Source organism: Typopeltis vanoorti, chromosome 18, assembly GCF_054136105.1.
Source record: "Typopeltis vanoorti isolate ZY-2024b chromosome 18, IOZ_Tvanoo_1.0, whole genome shotgun sequence".
Classification (NCBI taxonomy): Eukaryota; Metazoa; Arthropoda; class Arachnida; order Uropygi; family Thelyphonidae; genus Typopeltis; species Typopeltis vanoorti.
Window position 1 is genome coordinate 45,115,293 of NC_143566.1, and position 25,403 is coordinate 45,140,695.

The following is a 25,403-nucleotide window of genomic DNA, read 5'->3' on the forward strand; positions in this document are numbered from 1 at the left end:
ACCACCAGTCCTATTCTCAAAAATATCTTCTGGATTAATCTTATAGAAACCCTTCAGTAATTTGAATGTCTCAATCATATCACCCCTTTTCCGCCTATCAACCAATTTTTGCAACCCACAAATCTTCAATCTGTTCTCATAAGGTTCATTCCAAAGACCTGCCACCATCTTGGTCACTCATCTCTGGATCCTCTCCACCTCCTCCCCATCCAGAAGAAACTCTGGTGCCCATATCTGGGCACAGTAGTCCAGATTGGGTCTTATCAGGGCTCAATATAGAGGAACAATAACTTGTTTGTCTCTGCTTGTTAAAGTATTTTTCAGTAACCAATTGATTTGATGTGCTGATTTAGCCACTTTTGCAATGTGCCCCCTAAACTTCAACTCCCTATATACCAACACTCCCAAATCCCTGGCCTCATCAATCTCCTGGAGTACAGTTCCACCAATGTGATATACTGCTGCTAATCTTTTCATCCCAAAATGCATAACCTTAAACTTTGTAACATTAAATTGGCATCCAATTTCCCTAGCCCAGTCCTTCAAACTATCCAAAATCATCCTGCAAAATTTTGACATCCTGTGCACTCACAATTGCTCTACCCAACTTTGCATCATCAACAAACAAGTGAACACTTCCTCTCAGATCTTTTCCTATATCGTTAATGAACAAATTGAAAAGTAGTGGTCCAAGAACAGAACCCTGCGGCACACCACTATTCACAAGCCATCTTTTGGACTCCACCCCTGAATAAACCACTCTCTGGTATCTCTCCATCATTCTACTGGACCTTGCAAAGGCCTTGACAAGGTCCAGTAGAATGATGGAGAGATACCCATTGCCCTTATCTAGTTCAGCCATCACTGTGGTATAAAACGTGAGCAAGTTACTGAGGCATGATCTACCCTTCATAAAACCATGTTGCCCCCCCCCCATTCGTATCCCATTTTCATCTATCCAATCCTGTATTCTTCTCTTGACTAGTTTCGCCAAGACCTTGACAACGATTCCTGATATGCTAATCGGGCGGTAATTTACAACAGTAATCTTGGAACCTCCTTTATGCAGTGGAACTATTTTCCTCTCTTTCCACCCCCCTCGGGACTAACCCAGACCCGAGACTCAGATTAAACAAAATGGTCAAGGGTACTGACAATTCTTTAGCCGCTTCATGTACGACATCAGCTGGTATACCATCCAATCCCACAGATGTGTTGAAATTGAGGTTTTGCAATAGACTACTCACCTCTTCCTCATTCACCACAATTCCCATATAATCTATTGGTTCATTCATTTCTGCAATGTCACCACCTAGATGATATACTCTTGCAAAGTGCTCGCTCAGTAATTCCACTATATCAACTGATTCGGTTACCTCCCTACCATCGGCATTCTTTAAAATCATTCTGCCATATACATTTTTTCTTTTACTTACAACATATCTAAAAAACTGTTTGGGATTATCCTTAGCCTGCATGGCCAATGTTCTTTCGTAATCCTTTTTTGCTTTTCTTACGACACTCGTTACCCTTCTGGCCTGGGCTTTATACTGCTCATGTGCCTGCCAGTCACCTTTCTCCTTAAATTCCCTCCATAGTTGTTTCTTTTTTTTGCAGCTCAAGCTTAATGGTGTTATTCATCCATTTAACTCCTACTTGATTTATTATTCAGACTCTAGGTATAGAGCCAGCCTTTGCTTCATGCAAACACTTTTTAACCGCCTCCAATGCACTGTCAACTTCTAGCCCTGGCAGTTGTACATGCCATGGTACTGTACCAATCCTCCTAAGCTTGTCATACTTACCAGCCCGATAATTCCACATGTACCCTGTATTAACTGTAAATTCCACACCTTTACCCACCTCAAGACCCCATGATCACTCTCACCAATTGGTGGCAACGTGGTCATATTCGTTACAGCCAAATTCTCAGATGCAATTACCAGGTCAAGCACTCTCTGATCCCTAGTATTTTCCATTACACTGTCGCAGATAGTTATCCCTTAATAGCCGCATAAAATCCAATTCCTTCCTCCCATGTGTCCTCTCCTCCTTCCAATCAATGTTATCATAGTTGAAATCTTCCATAATAATTACTCTCCTTCCACTTATTTCTTCTATTTGCTTATGCATACTATCACCACCATCTTTTCCATCACCTGGTCTATAGCAGCACCCAATTGTATATTTAGTTCTGCTAGCCACAATCTCACACCAAATGGCCTCAAATGTGCTGTTTTCTCTATCCTGCAATTCAACTTCTATTCTCCTTGGCTGTAGCTCATCCGCTATCATCAATAACACGCCTCCCCCCATTTTATTCTCCGTGTCTCTCCAGAACACACCATACCCCTCACATTCAATCCCACTAGTTGTGTCATCTTCTGTCAGCCATGTTTCACTAATGCCAATAACTTGTGGTCTGGAAGTGCCAACCAAGGCCAAAAATTCTTCCCTCTTGTTCCTAATACTTCTGGCATTTGTATACATGAATTGCAGAAGCCAACTTGTTCCATCCCTATATATATATATATACACACACACACACACACACAAAGTGTTGCAAAACCTATAACAGTGATGTATGTATGCATGAGTAAGGTGGACAAGAAGAAATTTAATGCACTAATCTTGAACAGCTGTTAAATCAGTCATTTCAGAAAACAGCATGGAGAGCTTTTCCAATAACAGAGAGAGACAATCTCTGGACTGAACTGCGCATGAATATCGACCAACAGTGCTTATGACTTTACATTTGAATCATAATTTGAATCTTTAAATTGAAATAATGAAAATCTTGCTCCACACTGTATGGTCTAGCCTTAAAATCTCAAACTAGAACTTCTTAATATCCAATGTATTATGCAGTTGAATGCTTCTCTCTCTCTCTCTCTCTCTATCTCTTTACAGACTATACATCATGTTTTTGCTTCTTACAAGCTTACTTCCAACAGCTTTCGACCAATAAAAACAGTTCTAATTCCATATATTTCAGGTATCTCCAAACCAATTTTAAGAATCCTCAAGAACAACAACTTTGTGCCTGCTTTCTTTCCGATAAACAAACTCTCTAAGTGGCAACAATCTTCTAAAGATGAATGATCTCTACTCTCTGCTTTCCTGGATTCTGATAAGTTGCCTACAATTATCACCTCTCCTATTTCAGAACAATCAGACATTCTGTACAGAAGAGATTACAAGAATACCAATCTTACAATATCAATAAAAAAAATCTGACCTTGCATGGTATAGATAGCAGTGACTACAGAATTTCTGGTCTAGAAAGTACCTATGCCAATGGCATTTAAATTTAAACATTTCTATAAGCAGAGCAATGAAGCCCTATTCATCATCCTAATATGAATTGGAACAACTGCCTCTCCTTGGCAAAAATCTGGGGAAATCTCATTCTTATCAAACACTGATCCATTCTCCATTTGAGAAGGGAGAATAAGCAAATATCAATAGATTTCTTTATTTTTTTTAGCTATATATCAATTACTACATCTTGCCCATAATCCGTTGTTCCTTATATGTGTCTCATACTGTTTTTTAAGAAATCCATTGATAGTGTTTCACCTTATACACATAAGCCTTTCTCCAATCAGAATGACCTGTTATTTTCAAATTGAAATATCTGGCCAATAAAAGTTTTTACTTTCATTTTATTTCTATTTGTTTCATTTATCTTTGAGTTTATGAACAGGCAGTTCATCATCATGGCACACATATTTGTGTAGTGGAGTGTGCTACATGTTGTAGTGTGTGCTATTTGTGTAGCTGTATGCAACATTACACACATCTTGTATGTAGCAGAGTAGAGTAGAGTGTCTTCCTGCAACAAGTCCTCAGACGCCTTGAAGGTATTATTACCTAATAATAATAATCTCTTATGCAATGCAAGCTGGTCTGGATGGCTGAGTGGTTAGCATATCTGCTCCCCAGCAAAAAGGCTGCAGGTTCAAATCCCACCTAGAGCATGGATGTTTTTGATTATCATACTAACTCTTTATGGAAAGGGCATCTGCAAACCTACCACTTCTTTTAGCAAAAAGCTTCACTCCTAATAAGGGATGGTGGAAGTGACCATACAACTTCAAAATGACGTCACATGCGAACAACAAACTAACTAACTAAGCATTGCAATAGAGTGAACAGTATTCAAGTATTCTAAGATTACACATATCTGGGATTTATACAGTGTTGTATTAAGAGTTATAGAACAGAAGAGGACTCTTTTTTTTTTTTTTTTTTTTTGAGTAGGCCATGATGTGATGTGATGAGTTTCAGCCAAGAAAGGCTACAGGTATAAGTCAGTCCAAGAAGAGTTACTAGAAATCTGATTATTATGAAAAGCAAAGGAGGAAGTGAAGTGAGATTTTTCCTTGTAAGAAATAAGACAGGACTGCGTTTGGCAGCACTGAACTTTGTTAGATTATTCTTGCCTCTCAACTGGAGAATGGATCAGTGTTTAAGGACAATGGCTATCAAAGATCTTAAATCTTGAATCATTTGGGGACTGCAAATCTTTCAAATGAAGAACAAGAGAAATGTACAACATAGCAAATCAAATGGATAGGATTTTAGGTCAATGAGAAAAGGTCATTAATGTAAAGGAAGAAGAGTGTCTCAGAAAGCACAGAGCCATGGGGGTACCATGTCTCATTCCTCTTGCACACTCTTTTCATTTACTTATTAGCAATTATGGTCCTTCTCAATTCAATCCTATCATATTGAGGTAGTAGACTCACTATCTTCACTTTCTCACTTTTCATTTTCACTTCTTTCATATCCTCTCTCATTGCATATTTTTAACCTTTCAAATCATTTGTGCCTGCCAAAATACTCAATTCTTTCACACTTCACTCCTCTACAAATTAACAGCTTCATTAACATCCCTGATCTTTGCATTGGGAAATATGCTTTTGTGACATTCTCATTAAGTACACTTTTCATCATCAAATCTTCCTACAATAGCTTCTCCCTAATCACTAATTCCTGTTCTTCCATACTTTTTCCCATTCACTTTTTCTTTCATTTCCCCTTCTGCTGTGCCACACACCAATCATTTCTCAAGTCACTAGCTCATGTTTTATTATAACTATTACTATTATTACGGGCAACTCCAGGGAGTCATTAGACTCATCGAGGGAGGCCCCAAATCATATTCATCACAACTATTCAACATTCATACAGTATCTATCATACCTCGCCTTAAACTCATTCACTGTCATAGCATCCACCACAGACTCAGGGAGCGCATTCCACTCATTCACTACTCTAAAAGTAAAGAACCCAGCTCTAACACCTTTACTAACCACACTTTTGCCCAGTTTCCATGGATATCCCCTAGTCCTCCCACAACCAGCCCTGTTCTCAAAAATATCTTCTGAATTAATTTTATAGAAACCCTTCAGTAATTTGAATGTCTCAATCATATCTCCCCTCCTCCACCTATCAACCAATTTTTGCAACCCACAAATCCTCAACCTGTTCTCATAACGTTCATTCCACAGACCTGCTATCATCTTGGTCACTTGCCTCTGGATCCTCTCCACCTCCTCCCCATCAAGAAGAAACCTAGGTGACCAAATCTGGGCACAGTAGTCGAGATGGGGTCTTATCAAGGCTCGATACAGAGGAACAATAACCTGCTTGTCTCTGCTTGTCAGAGTATTCTTCAGCTACCAAGTGATTTGATGAGCTGTTTTGGCCACTTTTGCAATGTGTCCCCTAAATTTCAATTCCTTATCCACCAACGCTCCTAAATCTCGTGCCTCATCAATTTCTTGGAGCACAGTTCCACCAATGCAGTAAACTGCCGCACAATCTTTTCACCCCAAAATGCATAACCTTACATTTTGCCACATTAAATTGGCATCCATTCTCCTTAGCCCAGACCTCCAATCTATCCAAATCATCCTGCAAAATTTTGACGTCATCTGCATTCACTATTGCCCTACCCAACTTCGCATCATCCGCAAACAAATGAACTGTTCCTCTCAGATCCTTTCCTATATCATTAATGAACAAATTAAACAGCAGTGGTCCAAGAACAGATCCTTGTGGCACACCACTAGTCACAGGCCGTCTTGTGGACTCTACTCCTGAGTAAACCACTCTCTGATATCTCTCCATCAACCACCCTCCTATCCATCTCACCAACCCTATGTCCATCCCCATATGCTGCAATTTACTGATTAGAATTCCATGTGGTATCCTGTCAAAGGCCTTAGCAAGGTCCAGTAGAATCACTGTAAACCCATTACCCTTATCCAGTTCAGCCGTCACTGTGTTATAATACGTGAGCAAGTTACTGAGGCATGACCTACCCTTCACAAAACCATGCTGTCCCCGATACAGTGATACAGTATCCCATTTTCTTCTATCCAATCTTGTATTTTCCTCTTGACTATTTTCTCTATGACCTTGATAATGATTCCTGTTATGGCCCTTCTCAATTCAATCCTATCATACTGAGGTAGTAGACTCACTGTCTTCACTTTCTCACTTTTCATTTTAACTTCTTTCATATCCTCTCTCATTGCATATTTTTAACCTTTCAAATCATTTGTGCCTGCCAAAATACTCAATTCTTTCACTTCACTCCTCTACAAATTAACAGCTTCATTAACATCCCTGTTTAATTTTATATGGACCCCCCCCACATAAACATTGTTTCTCTCCTCACTGAGAACTCATCATCCACATTACTCTCAGAGTATTGTCATTCATATTTTGTCCACTACTGTTCACTCCTTCTACTATATTCACTACAAGACTTTCACTATCCTGTTATACATTCTCCCAACTTTCTACACAATTTGCATTCTGCCATGCTCTCTCTCTCTCTCTCTCTCTCTCTCTCTCTCTCTACTCTCGCTTTAATACCACTGAAAAACTGCCCATAGATTAGAATTCACCAAAATAATTATTTATCTTAGTTAACTCTCATTTTATTGATTTTTTATCAATGGGAGCATCGTACCACAGTCTGTGAACATCCTCTCCCTTAAAATAATCCTACATATATCACTATGTTTGCACACATGCAAAAGATATTTCACAAGGATATACATCAAGAAACTAAAATATTTACCCATCTGTTCAGATTTATAAACAGCTCTGTCTGTCTGAATGAACACAGAGTAACTTTTTAGTTGATATTCTATTTGAGATGAATTTTCAAAAGTCAGACCTCCCCTTCCTTCGACTTTCAGTGTATAATTTCCTGGCTTCCAATCCTGTCCCTATGAGAAATATATATACAGAAATTATATATAGACATATCTATGTGTATAAAGAAGCATGCACAGATACAGATGCATATATGCCAACACCCAATGAAATGTCAATCATTTAAAACAGATGTACTACTTTGAATTGTCTATGTTAAACATTTTGCTACAGAAATGAATTATTTGGAGTTTATTTTTTATTCCTGATTTATAACTTTTTTTTTTAACTTGAGTATATTACAAGTCAGGAGAAATCCTAGAATTGTTCAAGTAGCCATCACTTTACTTTGGAAGAGGATAACTCTTGTCAACTGATTTGAATCAATTGATTTGAATTTGTTCAAATCAGTTGAGTATATAGTGACATATATATTCAACTCAGCTGACTACATAGTAATATATTTGTTTGAATAATTATTTCTTATGGGTATTGCTTAAAGAGAATTTATACAGGAATATTCCATTTGGGAGATGTGAAGGGTATCAGTGGAGAAAAAAAAAGTTCAGATGGGAAAATTTCAACAGACATCTGATCTACTGAACAGACATACTGAAAAGGCGTCTAAGAAACTGTCCCATGCTTCATTAATATTATATATATTAGAACAATTATTAAGTGAATTATTTTGGCAAATATAGATATCTCTTTTTTTTTTTTTTTTTTTTTTGATAACACTGTATAGTATATCTTAATATAATAGCTCAGTACACTGGTTTGGGAGAGAAGCATAAGACGAGAGAGGAAGAGAAAGCAAAAAATACAGAACCGAAAGAGGGAATGTAAGAAGAGACTTTTGTATGGACACTCCATGGCAGATACAAATGATCAGGCAGGCAGACAAGGGTGGTGGTATGCAAGAAGATATGAAAGAATTGCTGGACAAGCTTATAAGAAAAGTGAGAAAGAGAAAAGATTGTGAGTCTCTTACTATGATATATTATTATTATTATCCCAAGACCCCATGAAATCAAAGACTCATCTAGGAGCCTTTTTATCATACACACAGCTCATCATACCATGCATTAAACACACTCAAATTATCTGCAGAGATCATATTCTCCAGCAAGGCATTCCAATCATTCACAACTCTGAATGCAAAAAACCTGCTTCTCAGCCCTCTGCTCACACCCTCCTTACACAGCTTCCTGGGATGACCTCTAGTTCTTCCCTGATCTCCCACCATTTGCTGTAAAACCTCTCCAACACTGATCCTATAACAACCCCTTACCAACTTGTAGGTCTCTATCATATCACCCCTTCTCCTCCTATCCACTAGACTCTGCAAATTGCATCTTCTCAACCTTTCCTCATATTCGACATTCCAGAGATCAAAAACTACCTTAGTCAGTCGCCTCTGGACAACCTTTCCAACATATCTTCATCCTTTTGAAAACCAGGTGACCAAATCTGTGCACAGTAGTCCATGTGTGGACTAATTATTATTCAGAGATTTCAGATCCTTATCTGCTATCACCCCAAGGTCCCTTATTTCCTCTCCAACAATATATCTCCAACAAGCATAAATTCTACATCCCATCTTTGTTTCCCAAATTTTAAAACCTTACATTTTGCAACATTGAACTCACATCCCCATTTCAGTGCCGATTCACTCAATGTAGCCAAGTCTTCTTGTAAGACCACAACATCTTCTCTATTCTTCATAATTTGTCCCAACTTTGCACCATCTGCAAACAACTGAATATCCCCATCCAAATCTTTGCCAATATATCATTAACATACAAGTTAAACAGCAATGGCACTAAAACAGATAATGCCTGAGGCACACCATACTGACTTTCCTCTTCCTGGATATTACTCCTCCATACACAACTTTCTGATACCTATCAGATAGCCAGTCTTCGATCCAATGCACTAATCTAATATCCAACCCTACCCATTCTAGTTTGACAAACAACTTATCATGTGTAATCTATCAAAAGCATTTGTAAAATCTTAGTATACTTTTGTGTATATCCTCTCCTCTATTCAAGGAAGTCATCACCTGTAGATTACTAAACATGATCTCCCTTTACCAAATCCACGTTGTCCATCAAAGATACCATTGTTGTCAACCCAGTTCCGAATCCAAGTTCTCACCAACTTCTCCAACAACTTGACCACAACACCTGACACACACATAGGCCTATAATTTGAGTGCTATCACCTCCATTATGAAGCGGCACAATCTTGCCCTCCTTCCACTCCTTTGGAACTCGACCCAATGCAAGACTCATATTAAAAACAATGTCAAGGTAGATGTCAACTTCATGGCACATTCCATTAGAATATGTGGTGATATACGAGGGTAGTCTGAAAAGTTCTAGACCTTACAATGAAAAAACAAATTTATAATTTCAAAATTTTTTTTATTTCTCAACATAATCTCAATTAAGACTAATACATTTATTCCAGCGATACTCCAGCGCACATTATCCCATCACTGAAATGGTTCTCAGTAAGATCTACAAAATACCTCTATACAGCTGCAATCACCTCTTGATTTGAAGAAAAATGCTTACCAGCGAGGAAGAATTTTAATTTTGGGAATAGAAAAAATGTCAGAGGGAGCCAAATCTGGGGAACAGGATGGATGTTCCAACAATTCATAGTGCAGATCCCTTAATTTTCCCATTGTCAAAACACCTTTGTGAGAAGATGCATTGTCCTGATGAAAGATGATTTTTTTATTCTGCAAACCAGGTCTTTTCTCACGAAATTTTTGTCAAGTCAGGTTAAAAGTTCGGATTAACATTCCCCGGTTATTGTTTTACCCTTTTCAAGAGAATTAATAAACAAAATGCCTTTAGCATCCCAAAACACCGATGCCATGACCTTTTCTGCTGATGAAACCGACTCTGTCTTCTTTGGCACTGAACAGCCAGCTTCTGTCCACTGTTTTGACTGCTGTTTGGATTCTGATGTGTAATGGTGAATCCAAGTCTCATCCATAGTAATAAATCGATGCACAGGATCAGTTTTATTCTTGTTAAAATGCTCCAAGCACTGTTCAGAGATTTTCATGCGAGTGCGTTTTTGAACTGCTATGAGCGAGCACGGCACCCATCTTGCACAAAGCTTTTTCATATGCAACTCTTCATGCAAAATATAACCTACACATTCTTTTGAAATGCCTATAGCCTCAGCAATTTCATGCACTTTGACTCACCAGTCATCTAATACCATATCGTGCACTTGAATAATGATTTCTGGTGTTACATTTCTTGGAAGTCCTTCATGTGGATCATCATCAAGGCTGGTACAGCCACATTTAAACTCAGCAGCCCATTTCTTAATTGTCGAAAATGAAGGAGAAGAGCGCTCATAAACTTTTATGAACTTAGAATGAATTTCTTTTGTGGTTAAATCTTCTTTTACAAAGAATTTTATAACCGCACGATACTAAATTTTATCCATTTCAAGGGATACAGACAACTCTTCAGACAGCTGTATAAAACAAACTACTTGATAGATATCATAAGCATCCATGCAATTTCACATGGATGCTTATGATAGCTGTACTAACGTAGAAAAAAAAAATCGTGCTGATAGTGTTGCCATCTATGGTAGAGGCTGAGAACTCTTCAGACCACCCTCATATTATCAAGTCCGACAGCCTTATTAACAATAAGTTTACTCAATTCCCCATACATCTCTTGCTCACTTACAGCTGCAATGACCTCTTGATTTGAAGAAAAACACTGACAAGCGAGGAAGAGTTTTAGTTTTGGGAAGATCAGAGGGAGCCAAATCTAGGGAATAGGGTGGATGTTCCAACAATTCATAGTGCAGATCCCTTAATTTTCCCATTGTCAAAACACCTTTGTGGGCAGGTACATTGTCCTGATGAAAGACGATTTTTTTATTCTGCAATCCAGATCTTTTCTCATGAAATTTTTGTCTAGTCAGGTTAAAAGTTCGGAATAATATTTACCGGTTATTGTTTTACCCATTTCAAGAGAATTAATAAACAAAATGCCATTCTCTCCTCCCCATCATCAACCACTCTCAATCTCCCCATGATGTCACATTCACAAGAATGAAAGACTTTATGAACTGCTCATCAAGTATCTCCACTATATCTTCTACAGTAGTTGTCCTCATACCATTTTCTCCAATCAACGTCATCTTTCCATAATCATTCTTTTTTTTTTTTTTTCCCCTGCTGGCTACATATCAAAAGAACTCGCTAGGATTTTTTTTGGCTTCATTAGCTAATTGCTGCTTATACTTTACTTTTGCTACCCTTACAAACCAAGTCATCTTCTTGCCTGGTCTTTGTAATCCTCATGGAATTGGTTATTACAACTTCTCTTATGCTACTTCCTTAACACTTTTTTCTCTGTATCGCATGCTTATTCTCTTCATTCAACCATTTCATACCTACCTTATTTAACCTTCTGACCCTTGGGATACATTTAGACACTGCTTCTACTAGATAGTTTTTGAATATCCCCCAAGCTGCATTGATTTCTTTTCCAGTTAACTCCTTATTCCATGCTACACCTGCAAGCTGTCTCCTGAGCTCTTCATAATTACCAGCCTTGTAGTTCCATATATACCCTTTTCTCACAGAGGTCCTCACACTGCTGGCAACCACCCAGGTAATCACTTTATGGTCACTCTCACCAACTGGAGGGGGATTTGACATCTCATTTATAATTACATTCTCTGAGGAGATGACCAAATACAAGATCCTCCATCCTTGCATGCCCTCTGTTAGATACTGTCTGATTTAGTAGTCCTTCAAAAACTGAAGAAACTCATTTTCTTTATTTTCAGTTGCTATCATCATCTCAGTCTATATTGCCATTGTTAAAATTGCCCATAATGCTCCCCCTTTTCTTATTTGCTTGGTTAATTTCACTATACACTTCACTATCACCACCATCCACATTACCTGGTCTATAACAACATCCCACCAAGTATTTGATTCCATTCACCTCTATCTCACACCATACTGCCTCAAAACCACTGGCACTATTTCCTTCTTGCATCTCTACTTTGTATGGTCTTAATTCTTTCTCTATCATCAATAGACTCCTCCTCCTTTTTTACCCTTTCCATCCTCACAAAACACATCATACCCTTCCATCTCTATTCCTGTCAGGATGTCATCCTCATACAACCATGTCTCACTTATTCCAGCAATTTTGGAATGATTGAGACAAATGTGACAATATGACTGAGTTAAATTGAGAAGAGCCAGGATTGCAAATGACTCAACGCATAGGTTATGCAGAAGGAATGACATGGTGTTTGAGGATGTGTGAAGTGAGTTTGTACTTATGAAAGTACTTATACATGATTGATGGTTTCATTTGAATGAATTTAGATTTGAATGGAAGGATTACTTGGATGTTGAAAGACATTCTTAGGCAGGGTGATAACAATCGTCCTACGTAAGATTACATAAAGGCAGGGAAATAACAATCTCCCTGCATCTTGACTACTGTGCACAGATTTGATCACGAGTTTCTTGAGGGTTAGGAGGTGGTGGAAAGAATTCAGAGATGAGGGACCAAGCTGATGACAGGTTTGTGGAAAGCATCCTATGAAGACAAGTTGGAGTTGTGTGAGTTGCAAAGTTTACTTGACAGGTGGAAAAGAGGAGACATGACAGAAATTTATAAGTTATTAAAAGGGTTCTATAAGATAGACACAAAGGAAAATTTTCAATACTTGAGAAATAGAAAAAATAGAGATCATCCCTGGAAAATGCATTAGAGTGTGGCTATTAAGGTTGTGCACACTAGATTTTTTGCATGGAGAGTGGTGAATGAGTGGAATAGATTGCCACAGGTAGTTGTTAGCACAATCACGGTGAAAGAGTTTAAGAAGAGATATGATAGGTATCATATGTATAAAAGTTAGTGTGGGTATCTCATAATGAATCTTCCAACTCCATGAAGATACCTGTATAATAATAATAATAATAGCTAAAGGTGTAACTTACATTGAAGTTAAGGAAAATTAACAAAAAGTATTCTCATAATGAATCTTCCAACTCCATGAAGATACCTGTATAATAATAATAATAATAGCTAAAGGTGTAACTTACATTGAAGTTAAGGAAAATTAACAAAAAGTATTCGCTCATACTTACGAGGGTGGTCTGAAAAGTTCTTGGCCTAACAATGAAAAAACGAATTTATAATTTCAAAATTATTTTTATTTTTCAACATAATCTCCATTAAGACTAATACATTTATTCCAGCGATGCTCCAGCGCCATTATCCCATCCCTGTAGCAGTTCTCAGTAAGATCTGCAAAATATCCCTCTACAGATACAATCACCTCTTGATTCGAAGAAAAATGCTGACCAGTGAGGAAGAATTTTAGTTTTGGGGAAGAAATAGAAGTCAGAAGGAGCCAAATCTGGGGAACAGGTTGGATGTTCAAACAATTCATAGTGCAGATCCCTTAATTTTCCCATTGTCAAAACACCTTTGTGGGCAGGTGCATTGTCCTGATGAAAAATTATTTTTTTCTTCTGCAAACTAGGTCTTTTCTCAGGAATTCTTTCATCTAGTCTGGTTAAAAGATCGGAATAACATTCCCCAGTTATTGTTTTACCCTTTTCAAGATAATTAATAAACAAAATGTCTTTAGCATCCCAAAACAACGATGCCATCATCTTTCCTGCTGATGGAACTGATAGTATACTTTGGCACTGAACAGCCAGCTTCTGTCCACTGTTTTGACTCTGGTGTATAATGGTGAATCCAAGTTTTATCCGTAGTAATAAATCGATGCACAGGATCAGTTTTATTCTTGTTAAAATGCTCTAAGCATTGTTCAGAGATTTTAATGTGAGTGCGTTTTTGATCTGCTGTGAGCAAGCACAGCACCCATCGTGCGCAAAGCTTTTTCATATGCAACTTTTCATGCAAAATATATTCTACTCATTCTTTTGAAATGCCTATAGCCTCAGCAATTTCACGCAACTTTGACTCGCCAGTCATCCACATGCACTTGAATAATGATTTCTGGTGTTACACTTTTTTGTAAGTCCTTCACGTGGATCATCTTCAAGACTGGTATGGCCACGTTTAAACTCGGCAGCTCATTTCTTGTCAAAAGCAAAGGAGAAGAGTGCACATAAATGTTTGTGGTCTTCACATGAATTTCTTTTGCCGTTAAGCCTTATTTTTCAAAGAATTTTATAACCACACGATACTCAATTTTATCCATTTCAAAGGATACAGACAACATTTTTGTTTCAGACAGCTGTATAAAACAAACTGCTTGATAGAATGACTTGCAATTTCACATGGATGCTTATGACAGATGTAACAACTTAAGAAAAAAAAAACTTGCCGATAGTGTTGCCATCTATGGTTGAATTCGAGAACTTTTCAGATCTCGTATAGTAGCTACTGTTTCATATTGTAGTTATATGAAATAGTACACCACTATAAATAAATTTCTTAAAGAAATATTTCCAAATATTTTCTTTTATGTTTCACAAAATAGTGTGGGTAAAAGAATAGTAATAATAATTTGAATACAACTCAACAGTGAAATGCATGGGATAACAACAGAAATCTTTTTGACATGTGCATTCATGAAACTGCTAGGTTAAAATATTTTTAACCTAGAATTATTAAAGAAATTGTTTCATGGCAGTTAAGGATCACAATTTCCATAACTTTCAGAATTTAAAGTTTCGTATTTAGGTTCAGCCAATATACTAGGACTTCAGCACTTTCTTTAAATTAACATTCATATTTAAAAATATGCTCCTGTAATAAATGTGCTCCTGTAAAATTAGTGATTTTTGTCTGTTTTATTGTGTTTTTCCCTTAGAAAATTAGTGTTTTATAGTATATTAGAATAGATTTTATTGTATTTAGTATTTAACCACATATTTTTATTAAGATATTTCAATAATTAATATACATTTAAAATGGCAGCAACAAAGGGCAAGAATTGTAATGCTAAAAAAAGCACCGCAGGCAAAAAGCTTAGCCTTGTTAATGAGGTTATGTTATTAGTGATGTTGAGGAGGTTAATGAAAATGAATTAAACTCCAAAATAGCAAAATTTGCAGCTCATCAGAGAGACGACATGGGAATTGCAAAAAATCGAGAGGTGTTTAAATGAACAGAGGGAGAAAAAGAAAATTAAACAGGAACAAGTATTGGGAAAATTTTGAGAAAAGAGCAAAGCTAATAATAATGGCAAATACCTGTTGGATTTCTGCTCAGGACATGGACTGGTTATTACTAACACAATGTTCCAACGTGTAGAAGTAGGGAGATTATGGTAGAACCTTGGTAAGAATATAGAAGATAAATATCAAGAAGATGGCAAGATATTCTGGAGGTTATTGAAGAAGTTCAAAAATGGAGGAAAGAGTGCTGTAAAAGAAATTAAGATGATAAAGGTGACATCAAAAGGTGAAAAAGATATCCTTGAAGTATGGAGTAATTACTTTGAAAAATTGCTAAATGAAAAAAGCAGTGATAACAGCACAGTGGTAAAAAAAAACCACTGACCAGTCATGCAGTCAGGAATACATATCCATACTTGAAGTAGAAAAAGCCTGAAATGTGGAAGGGCAGCAGGAGTAGATGATATTCAACCAGAAATGCTCAAGTATGGAGGTATAAAAGTCTTACAGTGGCTGCACCACATAGTTCAGAAGGCCTGGACACAGGGACGAATTCCAGATGATTGGAATAGAGCTCTCATAGTACCCATATATATAAAAAGGGAAATAAAACTGAATGTGATAATTACAGAGGTATTTCTCTACTGAGTGTTCCTGGTAAGATATATGGAAGTACCCTTGAGAAACAGTTGAGAAGAATTGTGCAAGAGAAGCTTGGAGAAGAACAAGCTGGATTCAGCCCAAATAGAGGCTGTCAGGATCAGATTTTCACTTTACCACAGATAGCTGAGAAATGGGAATATAGAGGATGAAAGAGTGAGGATGAAAGATAGAGAAGAAAGGTGGATGCTACAAGAGGAAGTGAGAGCATGTGTAGGCAGGAAAGAAATGGGATAACCAGGGATCAAGTGGAAACAGATGAAATTGAAAAGGGTTCTAAAATGAAGAAGCAGAAAGGGAAATGGCCCCAGTCCAGCATGGCGAGATCACATCGAGTGAGTGGTATCAGTGGAACTAGCTGTAGATCCAGAAATGAGCTCTCGTGTTTGAATACCAATGCTAGAAGTATAAGAAACAAGGTGGATGAAATGGTTGCACTAATTGCGTCTGTTCACCCAAAGATTGTCGGAATAAGTGAGACATGGTTAGATGAGGACGACATCCTGACAGGAATAGAGATGGAAGGGTATGATATGTTTCGTGAGGATAGAAGGGGTAAAAAGGGAGGGGGAGTGCTATTGATGATAGAGAAAGAGTTATGTCCATACAAGGTAGAGATGCAAGAGGGAAATAGGGCCAGTGGTTTTGAGGCAGTATGGTGTGAGATAGAGGCGGTTGCCAGCAGTGCAAGGACCCCTGTGAAAAAAAGGGTATATGTGGACCTACAAGAGGAGTGATTATGAAGAGCTCAGGAGACAGCTTGCGGGTGTAGCATGGAATGAGGAGTTAGCTGGAAAAGAGTCAATGCAGCTTGGGGGATTTTCAAAAACTATTTAGTAGATGCAATGTCTAAATGTATTCCAAGGGTGAGAAGGTTAAATAAGGTAGGTGTGAGATGGATGAATAAAGAGATTAAGCATGCGATACAGAGAAAAAGGGCATTGTGGAAGCAGCATAAGAGAAGTGGAAGTAACCAATTTCATGAGGTCTACAAAGACCAGGCAAGGAGGGTGACTTGGTTGGTGAGAGTAGCTAAAGAGAGGTATGAACAGCAGTTAGCTAATGAAGCCAAAAAGAATCCTGGGGTGTTCTTTCGATATGTAGCCAGCAAAAGAAAGAATGATTATGGAAGGATGACATTGATTGGAGGAAATGGTATAAAGTCAGCTGTTGCAGAATGTGTGGTGGAGATACTTAATGAGGAGTTCATAAAGATCTTTTAATCTTGTGAATGTCACTTCATGGAGAGATTGAGAGCAGTTGATGATGGGGAGGAGAGACTAAGACTGTAAGTGAGCAAGAGGTGTTTGGGGAGTTGAGGAAACTAGATGTAAATAAGGCTGTGTGACTTGATAATATATCACTGCATATTCCGAAGGAATGTGCCAGAGAGTTGACACCTGCCTTGACATATTTTTTTAATACGAGTCTTGCACTTGGTCAAGTTCCTAAAGAGTGGAAGGAGGGCAAGATTGTGCCACTTCATAAAGGAGGTGATTGAACTCGAGCATCAAACTATACGCCTATCTCTGTGTCAGGTGTTGTGGTTAAGTTGTTGGAGAAGCTTGTGAGAACTAGGATCCAGAGTTGGGTTGACAACAATAGTATAATCTTTGATGGATAGCATGGATTTGCTAAAGGGAGGTCATGTTTTAGTAATCTACTTACTTATTACAATAAAGTGACTGCTTCCTTGGACAGAGGAGAAGGATACACAGTAATATACTTGGATTTTGATAAGTTGACAGTCAAACTAGAGCAGATGGGGTTGGATATTAGATTAGTGCATTGGATTGGAGACTGGCTATCTGATAGGTATCAACAAGTTGTGTATGGGGTGCAATAATCCAGGAAAAGGAAAGTCACTAGTGGAGTGCCTCAGTGGTCTGTTTTGGGGCCATTACTGTTTAACTTGTATATTAACGATATAGGTGAAGATTTGGATGGAGATATTCAGTTGTTTGCAGATAATGCAAAGTTGGGACAAACCATAAAGAGTAGGGAAGATGTTGTGGCCTTGCAAGAAGACCTGAATAAATTGAGCGATTGGGCAAGCAAATGGGGATGTGAGTTCAATGTTGCAAAACATAAGGTTTTAAAATTTGGAAAACAAAGATGGGATGCAGAATTTATGCTTGGTGAGAATATATTGTTGGAGGTAGAGGAAATAAGAGATCTGGGGGTGATAGTGGATAAGGATCTAAAATTTAGGGGACACATCGCTAAAATTGTAAAGACAACACAAAGACTTCTGGGAATGATGCAGAGGACACTGACGTGTAGAAGTAGGGAGATTCTTTTTCAATTGTATAAGGCTTTGATTAGGCCACACATGGACTATTGTGCCCAGATTTGGTCACCGGGTTTTCAGAAGGATGAAGAGATGTTGGAAAGGGTCCAAAGGCGACTGACTAAGGTAGTTTCTGACCTCTGGAATATTGAGTATGAGGAAAGATTGAGAAGATGTAATTTGCAGAGTCTGGTGGAGAGAAGGAAGAGGGGAGATATGATAAAGACCTACAAGTTGGTAAGGGGTTGTTATAAGATCAATGGTGGAGAAGTTCTACAGAGAATAGTGGGAGATTAGGGGAGAACCAGAGGGGTCATCCCTGGAAACTGTATGAAGAGGGTGTGAGTAGGGGAGTGAGAGGCCGGTTTTTTCCGTGCAGAGTTGTGAATGATTGGAATGCCTTGCCTGAGAGTGTATTGTCTGCAAGGAGTTTGAGTGTGTTTAAGACACAGTATAATGAGATGTGTGTGTGGTAAAAGGACCTCCCAGACGAGTCTTTGACTCCATGAGGTCTTGGGAAATAATAATAATAATAATAATAATAATAATAATAATAACAAAGATCTGTATTTAATTACTGAAATAAGAGCGAACAGGCATCACTTCGGTGAAGTAAAATTATTCAATCCTTTCTTTTAATCTTACACGGTGATCCGAATACATTTTTGAAAATTATGGAGACAACTACTGTGTTTGAATAAAAACTTTAGTTTAATATAACTAAAATCCACATTCGACGTTTCGACCTTTATGTCAAGGTCATCTTCTGGAGCATACAACTATACACAGAAAACAAGCTACACTACAATCAAACTGGTTTGTTAAAGTTACTGACCAACCGCTACAACAATTGTTGGCTGTAGAAATACAATTATCTGTTGGTTGTAGAAATACATTGGGCACAACAACAAGTTTATTTATCTATCTATATACATATATTAACATCATGATTACAAATGTACATTCCAGCCAGTTGGTATGGCTGGAATATAAAATTATTCAAAATGAAGTGGATATTGAATACCACATTATTTCTTAGCCGAATAAGAAACTCAAAGATAGGAAATCTAATCAAAGAGTTTCATTTTCGAAATAATTTTTGAATAATTTACTTTGCTGACGTGGTCTGTTGGCCCTTGTTATAGTAATTGTATTTGTGCATCTTTTTTTGGCAACTTGTACAGTAAAGATATAAGTTCCGACCATTGAAATCTTAGTATTACATCTAGGTCTACCTACTCACTGATGAGACCTCAAATAAGGTCGAAACCGGTCCGGGTAATGACCTTCTCTCATAATGTAGAACAGTAATACATCTCCTAGGAGCTGTGTTTTTACATTATGGGAAAATACTAAGAACAGTGATCAAAGCTTACTCCACCTTTACTACGAGTTACCCTAGCATTGCACTACCAGATGTTGGCTTACGCTTGGACTCGCCGATCTTTATTTATTTATTTATATATAGTTTTCTATATTCGGCATGAAACTCTTTGATTAGATTTCTTATCTTTGATTTTCTTATTCGGCTAAGAAATAATGTAATTTCTTAGCCGAATAATCCAATAATTCACTATCCACTTAATTTTGAATAATCTGTATTTAAATTTTGTAGATCTGGAAAATGCATATGACAAGGTGCCAAAAGATAAACTATTAAAAAACGCTAGAATTATATGGTGTCAATGGGGCATTATATCAAGCAATACTTAGTCTTTATTTGAGTGTAAGTCAGAAGGTGGTTTAATGTTAAATCTGGTGTCAGACAAGGATATACGTTATCCCCTTTGTTATTCATTATCTATACGGATCACATTATGAAGGAAAGTTGTATTAAACCTGATATCAAAACTGGAGATGTTAATCTCAACTCTTTGCTTTATGCAGATAATGTTATATTTCTAAATAAATCTGCTACAAGTCTGCAAGATTCCCTGACTAAAGTGAATGACTGTTGCAATATATATGGTATGAAGGTCAGCATTATAAAGATAATCCTATCCTCTCCCATAGCCCTTAATGGACTGTTGGGTCACCCATGGCTGAGCCATGAATGTCTAATAGGCAGTGAATTAAGACAGATGGTGCCAATCTCCTCTTCTGTCTTCGTATATATGTCCTATGGCTGCATCCTGTATGTTCACATCCGGTTTGCCTGCTTGAGGATGAAAAACCCAAAGATAAACTGGGTTTTGAAAAAACCTGCTGTCCACGCCAAAGACCGGCTAACTTGGCTATGGCTGAGGAAGATCCTTCAGCTCCTAATGTCTCCGATGGGAATCGAACCTAGGACACGCCTTACCCAGGCATATGGTTGCAAAGTGCACAGTCACTAGGCTAACCGCACAGACATATAAAGACAAAGACAATGAAAATAGGCAGAAACATTGAAATATCAACTGCATTGTGAATAGAGAACCTATAGAACAAGTAAAACATTTCAGCTACTTAGGCACAATTTTTAGTGAAGATGATAAATTAAATATGGAAATAGACAACAGAATCAACAAAGCTGGTATGGTAGGAAGTCAACTGAATAAATGTATCTGGAATAAGAGAGAAATTAGTTGTATACAAGACAGCTAATCAGAAATCAGGTAAGTGACGGTGTTAATTCAAGCCAATTTTAACTTATGGATCTGAGAGCTAAAAAACTTGACCAAAGGCTAGAGACCACAGATATGAGAGTCCTAAGAAAGATTAGGGACATGAACAGATGGCATTGATGGCAATATCATATTAATAACAAGGATATTAGGAAAGAACTTGACATTATCAGCATCCAGGAATGCGTTAGCAGAGCTAATCTCAAGTGGTATGGCCACTTAAACAGAATGGAGAGGAAAGATTAGCAAAACAAGTGTTCTATGCCAGGTTGCCAGGAAAAAAATCTAGAGGAAGACCAAGATATAGGTGGTTTGATACAGTAAAAAGTGCCTTAGAAGATAGAAATGTAAGATCTGATAATGTTGGACAGGTAACACACTGATTTGGAGAAAAATTGTAAATAGGAAGTTAGTAATGATGTAATTGCTCATGTAGTACTATCATATCCTGTACACCCCTTGAGGGTATATATCAGGAATTTGATGATGATAATGAACAGGAAAATAGGAAACAAGTAAGTCAGAAAATAACTGAAATCAGGTAAGTGTTAATAAAAAGAAAGAAGCTATTTGGTATGGTGACTCTATAATAAAACATGCTATTGATAAGCGAGTTATAACTTCCAGTTTTCCTGGAGAAAAATTAATAATATAAAGAAAGCAATTCATAAACAGAAAAGAAAAGTAAACGAAATCATAGTTGTAGTATGTACTAACACAGCCGTCACCAGATTAGATCATGCCCTGAGGCAAACAATTAAACACCACCCCTGATGGATTATAAGACAAAAATATAAGAAATTCTCGAATTGCTGTTTTTTTGTTTTGTTTTGTTTATATTACAAGAGAAACATTAATGCAAAATTATCACATAATAATATTAATTATATGTTTGCTCTACGGGGATATCGCACAATAAAACTGTTTATAAACTCTGTTAAATTTAAATTATAAGCTATGTCAGCCTCTATTAATATAGCTGTTAGACCAACCAATCTTTCTTGGGTCAGTCATTGCTGTTCGCAAATATTTAATAGGTTTAATCTTGGAAAAACTTCCTCAGTATGGCTGAACGAGCGTCCTTATTAAGCCGTGCCATGAGGCAGGCTGCTTCTATGCTACACTCTGTCGACAGTACTGGGTACTAACAACTTAACTGGCGATAAGTTCAGTATGAGAGAGAGATTATGAAAGGGTTGTTGGATGAGGCGAGAGTGAAGGGTGAGAAAGTGAAAATCGTCAATATTTTACCTCGCTGTAATAAAAATGAATTAAGAAGAAGGGCTTTGATGGCAAATGATTCTATGCATAGGCTGTGTAGAAGGAATGGATGCAAGTTTTTGGATGTGTGGAGTGAATTTTGGGGAGGATTGGATTTGTATAAGAGGACCAGCCTACACCTGAATGAGTTTGGTATAAGGAGTCTAGAAAAACTAATAACTGGTATTAGACCTAATAAAGAGAGTCAGGAGAAACTAAATTATAAAGGGAGAAATGGCATGAATGTGAGTGTAAGAGCGACAATGCTATATAACTGTGTTAATGATGCGAATGGGCTTTGTCATGGTAATGTTGACGACGAGAGAACAATTTCGGCTTTGTGTTTGTCCGGTTCACACCCATCAAACATATGCAAAGATGTCTACATGTTATAAGGCATTAGAGAAGAATTGAGATCTGTATACAATTGGAAATACCACTAGTGGTATTTCCAATTATGTCAGGCAGACAAGATTATATAAAAGAACAAACAGATAGATTATTATATCTGTACACGAATGCTAGGAGCATTAGAAACAAACGGGTAGAGTTTGTTGCCTTAATCAATATGTTGCAAACTCAGATTGTAGGCATTTGTGAGACCAGGCTATCAGAATCAGACATACTAACTGGAATCGATTGTCAAGGGTACAGTATTTTCAAGAAGGATAGAGAGGATAGGAGAGGAGGAGAAGATGTGCTGCTAATGATATCGGATGACTTGAATCCAGTTAGAGTTGAGACCTATGATTATAGTACTACTACTACTAACAATATTTCATGTGGCAGTGAGTTTGAAGCCATCTGGTGTGAGGTGGAATCTAACAAGATTAATTACATAGTGTGGTGTTGTTACAAACCTGGTGGATCAGTTGCTAGTGATGAAGAAATGCATCACCAAATAGAAAACATGAGCACGAAAAGAGTAATCATAATGGGAGACTTTTATTATTATTTGACACCTGCTCTACAGCTCCGTCTCCACCATGCAATCACCAACTGACTGCAACGACACCAACACCATCTACCGCCAACCACCAGTGGTATTTCCACAGACAATCAAAAACATCCATGCCCATGGCAGGATTCGAACCCACAGCCTTTTGGCTGGAGAGTAGATACGCTATCCACTTATCCAACCAGGCCAGCTATCCAAATATTCATTGGATAGCAGTAGAATCTCATGAGTAGAATGAAAATGCATTTATTGAGCTGTTGCAGGACAACTTCCTCAAGCAGCATATGACAGAAAGAACTTGAGGTGAAAGAGTGTTAGATTTGTTTATAGTGTCAGTGGGCGTTTCAGTTGAAGATGTAACTGTTCTGCCTCCGGTTGGTGACAGTAATCATGCTCTACTCACTTGGGAAGTGACTAAATTTATGAATGTTCCATTCAGGAAAGGTTATATGCTTAACTACAAAGCAGGAAATTATGACCAACTCAGGAGTAGAGTTCAGTGGAATGGAATCGGTTGCTAGATGGAAAGAATATCAACAGTGCATGGAAAGCATTTAAACAATACTCAAAAATGCAATATCAGAATGTGTCCCAAGTGTTAGAAGAATAAATAGGGTAGAAGTCAAATGGATATGTAATCTTATTAAACAAGAGATTCATAAGAAAAGGATGTCAAATGGATGTGTAATCTTATTAAACAAGAGATTCATAAGAAAAGGAGGATGTGGAAGGAATACCATTGTTCCTGAATATCTTGAATATCATTGACATAACTGATGTCAATGATATTCAAGGAATATCATTGACATCAGTTATGGACATTATAAACAGCAAGCTAGATTAGTAACAAGTGTTGTACGAAAGCAAAGTCTGAGTATGAAAAGAAACTGGCTCTGCATGCTAAAGACAACCCACAAGAATTCTATTGATATGCTGCAAGTAAAAGAATGAATGAATGAATATGAAAGGATAACTCTTCTAAATCCAGATGGCATGAGGGTTACAGATGGGGTTGCAGAAGGGGTTGCTCAGCTAATGAGTGCTCATTTTGTTAAAAGCTATCAACCTGGTATATGCAATACTGATTTCTTCTTCTGAAGAAACTCAGGTGTTTGAAGAGGAGGTATTAGAGCTGTTCCACAAACTGAACAGGAATTCAGCAATAGAGACTGATGGGGTACCAGAACGGGTGCTAAAAGAGTGTTCAGTTGAACTGGCTATTCTTTTCACCAGGCTGTTTAATAAGAGTCTCAGAACAGGAAATATTCCACAGGAATGGAAGGAATGTATGGTAATTCACTGCACAAGGGTGTTGCAAAGACCAATGTATCCAACTATCAACCAATTAGTATCTCAGGAGTGATGGTGAAGATTTTGGAAAAATTGGTTAGGGCTCGCATTCAGAAATGGGTTGACAGTCAATCTTTACTTTGCAATGAACACGGGTTTACTAAGAGAAGGTCATGTTTTAGCAACTTGCTCACATTCTATAACAATGTTATAGAATGTGAGCAAGTTTTAAGGTAGCAAGTGGTGTACCGCAAGGATCAGTGCTTGGTCCACTATCTGTACATTAATGATATTGGGAAGGATTTGACAAGCAACATTCAGCTATTTGCTGATGATGCAAAGATAGATTAGGTTAATCAGGAATGCTGCAGATATGCAGTACTTGCAGAATAATTTGAATAGGCTGGAATTATGGGCATGGGAAAATGGGTGTCATTTCATTGTCAGTATATGTAAAGTTATTCATTTTGGTGTGATTAGATATCCACTATTGTATTATATTGGTGGGATTATTCTAGAAGAAACTGATGACACTAAGGATCTTGGAGTGTTAATAGATAGGAAGTTAAAGTTCAGGGGCCATGTGGCAAAGATTGCAAATACTGCTCAAAAGATAACAGTAATGCTGAAAGGAACGTTCACATGTAAAGATAATGTTATTTTGCCTGTTTACAAGGCCTTAATAAGATCTCACTTGGACTGCTGTGCAGAGGTCTGGTCTCCTGGTTTCATTGTGATTCTGATATATTGAAGAGAGTACAAAGGAGAGTGCTAAAAATGATATCAGGATTGTGGAATACTGATTACGAAGACAGATTGAGAATTTGTAGACTGCAGACACTAGCAAACATGAGAAAGAGGGATGATATAATTGAGACTTACAAACTTCTAAAAGGGTCATAGAGGATTTCAACTGATGGAATTTTTCAATTTATGGAGAGTGGGGAAAGGACAAGAAGGCATCCTTGCAAGCTGAGAATGAATGCT

General features: G+C 37.5%; 1 protein-coding gene across 1 annotated transcript in view; it reads right to left on the reverse strand.

Annotated features, from left to right (window-relative positions):
• LOC150096624 (CD109 antigen-like) overlaps positions 1-25,403 on the reverse strand; it is a 930,782-nt gene that overhangs the window by 756,358 nt on the left and 149,021 nt on the right. The window contains exon 5 of the mRNA XM_090407963.1: positions 7,100-7,250. Coding sequence (XP_090264089.1) covers positions 7,100-7,250 — 151 coding nt within the window. The remainder of the gene's footprint in view (positions 1-7,099; positions 7,251-25,403) is intronic.